The following is a 7,942-nucleotide window of genomic DNA, read 5'->3' as shown; positions in this document are numbered from 1 at the left end:
TAGACGCTGCCAATCAGTGGTCGTTGGACTGGCACCTTCTTTTGAATAAAGAAAAGTGTGCCCATATGTCACTTGATCGAGACTCAGCGAGAGAATTTGACATGCACTGTGAGAAAGGACCAGAAAACACCATGAGGATAGACGCCCAAAAGCAGTTGGGTATCTGGGTCCCCTCATACTAGTCCTCATCACTGCACCATGAGAAATCGGCCTAAATGGCATTCACCGTTCTACGGATGATTCGGCGCATCTTTCTTCGTACTACCCGCCGGGACTTCCAAATACTCCATGAGGCCCACGTCGGAGCTCTCCCTGAATACGCCAACCAAGTTGTTTCCACAGGATGCACGAAGAACCTCACCATCATTGAGCGTGCCCAGCGAGCTGCTACGAAAATGATTGCCGGCCTCAAATCCGTGGACTACGAAACGCGTCTTGCGGTGCTTGACCTCTTTGTCCTGGAATATCGCCGCCTCCGAGGGGACCCACTTCGTACTGATGCTCTGTTTGAACAAAGCTTGGCCAACAGGTTTTCACCGCTGATCCAACAAACACACAGCGGGGACATGGGAAGAAGATTTTCAAGCTCCGAGCGCACACTTTCATTTGGCAAAATTGTTTATCATTTCGGGTAGTAGCTGCGTGGAATGACCTTCCCCCCACGGTCGTCTACGCTCCCTATAGAAGCCAGTTCAAAGCACCGATAGACATTTATTAATGCTAATTCTCCTGCTGGCAACATACTGCCCCGCGCTGAGAACATAAAGAGCGGCGCAACACCATTTTTCCACTTGTGCTTTTCAGGTGAACGGCAGCCGCTGAACGACAAGAACACAATCGACCCGGGAAACTTGGACAATAGCCTCGATCCTGTGTATCAATCCGTGAACCCGTGATCCAGATTGGCTGGCAATCTGACCAATTAGGGCATGCCCTCGTTTGGTCCGTAGCCTGCACATGACGCATCCGTCGGAATGGTGTGATGTTCAGCTATTGAGTAGGGCTGGCCTCCGGACAAGGGTATTCATTGACTTTGGGCGACCGGCACCAGAATCGTTTGACCTGTAATGTTCAAGAGTGCCTGGGGGGCACTTTGAGTAGCGTTTTTCAGCACACTTGCCTCAAACTTCTTGATATGGTGAGCTCGGGGTTCACTTACCGCAAGCATTTGCGTGACAACCGGAGTTACTGTACAACGCCTGTATGAGGAACGAAAAGTTGAGAATAACGCTCTCTGACACCAGTAACCCTTATAGTATCCGACGACCAACAGGATCACATGTGGCCATCCGACAAAGACCGAGCCATTGTTATTCGTTGGGAATACTGATTTCGTTCTAGGTACTGTGTCAGGGCGAAGATGTGATCAGTGCACCCAGCGCCTCAACGAAAGACAAACCAGTTCTCGTCGACCAGAACCGGTTAGCCTGTGCAGCATAATGCAAGGGTACATTTTCGACGATAAAACTGCGAGGCTGAGGCACAGTGGTTTTCATGTGCCCTCTTCTCCCTAGTGAATTAGGATTACCCTCAGTGCGCAGCGTCCACTCTGTACTCCGTTGTTTCATGCGGTTCGCAGTGGAAATCATCTACCCACGTTTCCGCCGCCTGCTTTGCAAAGTGTATCATCTTGAGAGACAGCAACACTAGCGTTGAGGTTGATGTTCCACTAACTTACAACCATAAAGCTTACTTAATTACGTCTGAAGCCTTGAAGTGAAAGGAGAAGGGCCGGGTGAGGAAGGAATTTGATACTGGCTTATTTCAAGCGCTCTGAGAAGCCTACACCTCCAAACACTAATTCTGATAATCTGTAATGAAGCTAGCTGTACGAACTCCATTGCGGTCGATGAGCCGCCAGTTTCTCCAGCGACACGAGCCAAGTGCAGAGCTCGGAGGTAACGGGGACCTCTCCGGGAAGGCGCGTTATCCCAAGAAACCATTCGTAATCTCTTGCTTCCCTCTGCCAAATCATACGTGCATCTCACTGCATGAGCCATCTTGCAGGAGACACGGAAAACAAAACATCTCGGGAGATGGTATTTCGACAAGCGTAAAACACGACCGAGCCGCATTAGTTCATCATGCTGAGTGGTTTCCGATGCACGACTGTACGCTCGTTTTCTAATTACTTGGTTTCGAATTCGTCGACACCATCTGATACTAAAGGCATTATTGGTCGAAAGTCTCAAATGCCCTAAACCATTTGACCCTCAGAGGCCGCTTCGTAGCTGTACAATAGCATAGCCCTCGTCGTAGTTCTGATACTTCCCGAATTACAAAGGGCATGTTTGGAGGTTGCGAGTTTTGCAGTACAAATTTGTACACCGTGGTTGTAAGTCAAGTGGCGAAGGATGGTATCACTGGTTAGTTTATCCAATGGCGCTTATGCTTTGTCTTTAAGTACTAGGGAGACATCTGCATGTTCCCGATAAGTAAGGTTCCCACCGGTAACGATGAAATATTGGGATTTTGAGTACCCTCCGGAATTCGCCCCATTATTCCGTGCATGACAAGACCGAACAAAACTTTGGAAAATGGGTATACTCCGACGATACTCAATCTAAAATAGCTTTCAGGGCAGTACATCCGTTGATGTTAGTATCTCGCTGAGGTTCACCTGCGTGCTGATTGCGACCAGCTTAACTTTGCTCCGATTTATTCGGCCCGCCACTTTATATGACAATTTGATGTGTAACACAGGAACCGCACTGGTGAGCTACTGTGATGTCCAGCTAAGTTCAGACGTGTGGCACACGAATGTGCACCACCTTGTCCAAAATTAAATGGAGCTCTGCAAACTTGAACTGTTTTTTAAGTTGCGAACGATGGAACTACTACCCGGGATGGAGGGTAATTGCTTTCGTCGGCATCGTTAAATCGAACATGTATTGGTTTGGTCTTAATAGAGCATGTTCTTTACTTCACAAGAATGGGAATCGGATGCCTGTCTTTGTGAATCTGGCCCTTCACTGCCAGTTATGGGTAGCTGTGGTATAGGGCATGTGAGGCAGACTCCTCATATCACGGCAAGTAGTCTCCGCAAAGTAAGGTAGTGATTATATTACAATTAAGTGTCTGTCACTGTGCATGATGCAAGTGGTGATGAGTATGTATATTACATTCCAGCTCTTACAGTTTTACCATGCCAAGTGACAGTGTGAACAAGTGTAGCGGCCCTGATGAAGGTGGTTTAACCTCATCCAGTAAAACTTCGTCGTCCCCCATCGTTACTGAAAATGTCTGTGGTGGTTTGTCTGCTCCGTCACAATCTCCAAAGACAACTGGAGCGGTGCATACAACCCGGGATTCCGAAAACAAGCTGGATGATGAATCCACTAGCAGTCTTAGTGACTTTTACCTTTCTGAATCACATCCTGGACAGTTGGATTTGAACGTTGATTCCAGCCGCACGTCGCCAAATTCTGGTCCAGTCATGTCTGAATACGTACAAAGAATTGCATCTGTGATCTATTCCGAATTTGAGGCCATGATAGAGGCCTATGGACTGCCGGTTGTGGAACGACTAATGCCGTTAGTCATCGGAGTTTTGGAAAACTTGGACGAATTGCACAAAGATCAGGCAGCGTATCATGCGGAGGTTGATCAGTTACGTGAACAATGTGACTTTCTCAAAGAAAAACTGGAACGTGAGACGCACAGACGAAAACAGTCTGAATTGGTATGCATTTGTACATGATCTTTGTGTTCATACTTCTTTTCGCTTGCGGTAAATTGCTTAAGACCTCCGTGCAACGTACATGGTGACCACGGCTGGTTGCATTGCCCCTTCATGTCCACAGTGTGTTGTCCCTGACACTTGCCTTTTTGTCCACCCTACGGACCTTGAGTTTGCATGCGTTGATGTTATTCTACGCCTTTATACCTGTATTCTCCTCCTTGAGGGTGCAGGTGCACCAGTTCATGCATTTTTCCTATTCTTTTGGTGTACGATTGACTCATAGAGCCACGTTGTTGAATGAAGGGTTTCAATCTTCTGGTCAGAGTAATCTTGAGGTTATACAGTGAGAAATTCCTAATAACTGGGTATATTGGTTTCGCATAAAGATCAGCATAAAAGCCTACAACATTTATCTTGGTCGTCTGGACTGTCCGTTCAGAGTCGTGTGAAGAGCAGTGTGCACTTGTGACTCCCCAGTGTAGATAATAGGGTTCATATTTTTTTTCGCATTCATTACGTCGGTCGCTGAAATGTGCTCCGCCTTTCGAATATATTGCGGGTCCCAACTGTTCAGTTGTCCCGATTCACATTAACGACCACCACCGCAGTGTAAACTCTTCCTTGACAGACAAACTGACATCACGTCGGCGCCATAGACATCGGAGGTTGACAAAAGCTGTCCTGGTTTTTCCGATTCTAGAAGTGATCTCATCTCCAAACAGCCCACCAGAACTTATACAGCTGCGCAGGTAAACAAATTTATCTGCCAAATCGATTGGCTCGCCCACAAGCGTGAGGCGTTGGTTTGATTCCACGAAGTCTTGTAGCAGCAGTTTACAGTTTGCAGGTGCGAAACGCATGTCAAACGGTGTGGCAGAGTTATTTAGGTTACTTAAAGTCGTTTGCATTTTTGGAAGGATCTGAACCAAGAAGAGCAATATCGTCTGCATGCTCAATGTCTCTGAGGGAACGTCCCGGGAGCATTTCGACTCCCAAGGTTTCAGAGGCAGGCAGACAAATTTCAAGCAACATATCAATAACAAAGTTGAAGAGGAAAGGAGAAAGAGGACAGCCTTATATTACACCAGTAGACCTGGCGATCTCAGGCGAGAGCTTCTCGCATACTCGTACGCGCCGACAGGAGTTCACACACAGTGCCCTCATGAGGAATAGAAATTTGGAACGGACACTTTTGATTGCCAGACTGCTAAAGTTGCTGACGAAATCCAGCGTGAGATTTCGATTATGAAGCGCGACAGGGCACCTGGCACGGATAGTTTACACCCCGCGCTCCTTCCCAAATGCAAACGATTTTAAGTGACCTAAATAACTGCCACACGGTTTGGCATGCGCTTCGCACCTGCAAACTGTAAAATGCTGCTACAAGACTTCGTGGAATCAAACCAACGCCTCACGCTTGTGGGCGAGCCAATCGATTTGGTAGATAAATTTGTTTACCTGCGCAGCTGTATAAGTTCTGGTGGGCTGTTTGGAGATGAGATCACTTCTAGAATCGGAAAAACCAGGACAGCTTTTGTCAACCTCCGATGTCTATGGCGCCGACGTGATGTCAGTTTGTCTGTCAAGGAAGAGTTTACACTGCGGTGGTGGTCGTTAATGTGAATCGGGACAACTGAACAGTTGGGACCCGCAATATATTCGAAAGGCGGAGCACATTTCAGCGACCGACGTAATGAATGCGAAAAAAAATATGAACCCTATTATCTACACTGGGGAGTCACAAGTGCACAAAGACGTGGCTCCCAAGCGCAGATGACATGAGGAAAATGTCAGTGTTTGATCATCGGTGTCTCAGCAGCATTGATCGGGTCTGGTGAGAGCGTCGGATTGGTAATGCTGAGGTACGTCAGATGGTCTTAGGAAGAAGGAACTCTCCCGCGATAGATGAATTACTCACGCTTCATAGGTTACGCTGGTAAGGACATGTACTCCGTATGCCAGAAGACCGCCTGCCTCACAGAGCTCCTTTCGCCTAGCCCTGTACTGTGTGGAAGCGACCGAGAGGTGGGCAGTGTATGACCTGGCAACGAAGTAAGAAGACAATAACCAGTAAACTTAGTCGGGCGGTCAACTGCCGCCTCCCTGGATAGGGACCCCAAGACTAAAATCACCAGTGGTTGATGACACTGGCGAAGATGGCCCAATCGCGCAGTCACTGGTACTCGTCCATCAAAACTACTGCCTTCAATGCGTAGCTACCCGATTTCCGAACAAACTGAACATGCCTTCGCCTCCAAGGCTTGGTTGTATGTCCCATACTCCCGTTTTCCGGTGGTCGAAGCCGTAGCAGCTGGAACCAGTGTGCCTATGGTACACGGTTTTTATCTGATAAATTAAGTTGATTCGATATTTTACGTAAGTTTACCCATCAATGGGAGAGTGAGATTCGTGAGGATCATACCGGGTTTACTCCTAGCTGGAATCGCCTGCACGATATCTTCACTTTGCGACCGGTGCTCCTTCCGATGACTACCAGTGGCAAACTCTCTAGATCTCGGGTCTCCCTTTGACTCCATTAGTGTAGCACTTTCTGGGCCCTTCTCCCAGCCTTGTGTTGGATGGAGGCAACCGCGTGGTGGTCAGTGCATGACCTGAAAACAAAGCATAAAAGCTCTTGCTGTTCCACTCAGTCGCGCTGGTAACTACCGTTTCCCCGGATAGCAACCCCGGCGCAAGACAAGTCAGTGTTTAGTGACCCTGATAGATTTTGCTGTACCACAGCCAACGACGTTCTTGAATCAAAGCTATCTCCCTCACTGCGTAGCTCACACTGCTTGCCATACCGGGCAAGCAGGACTATTCGACGTCAGTGCTTAGATTGGGTTATCGGATCGGACGCATGGATCTCATTCCGTTTTCCTCCTTCTCAGCGAACGAAGCTGTAGTATTCGGGATAACTGCACCTCGATGCACGGTTGGTGAGCTGAGAATCCGAAATGACTAAAGTGAACTGCGTTTGTACAGCGCTTGATCCACGGAGAGCAATGTCGTCGGAGTACTCGGTTTTCGTGAACGAATGACCCAGAACTATTTCGATCCCCCGGGTATTGGAAGCAGGTAAAAAACTAAAGGGCGCAACGACTATAAGTTACGGAAAAACGGTGACTGAGGGTATCCTAGGCTAACACCACTGGATATGGTGAGCTCAGGAGAGTTTGCCGTAGGAACGTACGCTTCCAGGGAAGCAAGTGTATAAAGTTTTACAAACGAGGGAAGTACATGATTCATCGCCAAATGCTGCTATAATTTTTGACGATCAACAGAGACAAGAACAGCTTTCAGGTCGAGAAAAGTAGCCATCGCTGGGGGTCAGAAGGAGTGACCCAGTTCCAACACTTGTCCAACACTTGTGAAGAAACGATCAATACAACTCAGGTCGGGGTAAAACCCAGCTTGATTCTCACCAACCCGACTCTCTCGATGGTAGATCAATTTGTGTAGGATAATATCGGAGCACTGTGGAAACTGTGGTCACTAGAATGGTGCCGAACGATGGTATCGTGCCAATTCGGATGTGGAAATCGTCGTTAGGGTTCTCCATTCTGTCTTCACACCAGATATTTCGGAGTACATTCTTCCGGTTATCAACGAGGGACTGGTCAACTTCGAAGAGTGCAGGACTCAGACCGTTTAGATCAGACGCTCTTTTGCAATGAAGCAGTAAAATTTCCCGCTGGGCATACGTTGTCGACATGTCTTTTGCATGTTCTAATGCAGGTCTGAAACTCTGAATACTTCTATAGACCACTAATCCTTTATTAGTCACCTGTTGGCCTCTTAAGAATCCTTATTTAATCACATAGAAGCTCTTCTACTAGGTATCTGACGGTAGCACCAGGGATTGGACCCTTTGTGGGTAAACGGCCAATCTTCGAGCTTTTGACCGAAGGGTTAGAGTCTGTCCACGGATGCCCCACCGTAGGTCTGACGACCTATCGACTCCCCGGTCATCGGTATCCCTCCAGGCTTCATTTCACCAAAACATCTGTTTTGTGTATTAGTGTATATAGTAAAGTGATTTGTTTCTGTTTGACAATAGGGGTATTTTCCCTGATATCTGCCTTCGATTTCTACTCTACTTTCCTCTACTTTCCACCCAAGCGTCTCTTACAAGCAGAGGATGCATTTGAGGAGGATAGAAAAGCAAAAGAGGAGAAACTAGAAGAACTGACAACTTCCTGTCGCCAAGCTGAACTTCGCTTTGAGAATACGAAGGACCAGTGTGAGTTCGGTTCGTTT

At 47.6% G+C, this 7,942-nt stretch overlaps 1 protein-coding gene across 1 annotated transcript in view; it reads left to right on the top strand.

The window, feature by feature from the left end:
• Positions 1-215: 215 nt before the first annotated feature.
• The window catches only part of T265_11114 (hypothetical protein), a gene marked incomplete at both ends in the record, with an annotated part of 62,317 nt that continues 54,590 nt past the window's right edge, over positions 216-7,942 (top strand). The window contains 4 exons of the mRNA XM_009177680.1: positions 216-617; positions 708-892; positions 3,139-3,682; positions 7,805-7,925. Coding sequence (XP_009175944.1) covers positions 216-617; positions 708-892; positions 3,139-3,682; positions 7,805-7,925 — 1,252 coding nt within the window. The remainder of the gene's footprint in view (positions 618-707; positions 893-3,138; positions 3,683-7,804; positions 7,926-7,942) is intronic.

This window comes from Opisthorchis viverrini, assembly GCF_000715545.1.
Source record: "Opisthorchis viverrini unplaced genomic scaffold opera_v5_445, whole genome shotgun sequence".
Taxonomy (NCBI): domain Eukaryota; kingdom Metazoa; phylum Platyhelminthes; class Trematoda; order Opisthorchiida; family Opisthorchiidae; genus Opisthorchis; species Opisthorchis viverrini.
The sequence above is the reverse complement of the archived record's forward strand: the minus strand, read 5'-3'. Positions and strand labels throughout refer to the sequence as shown.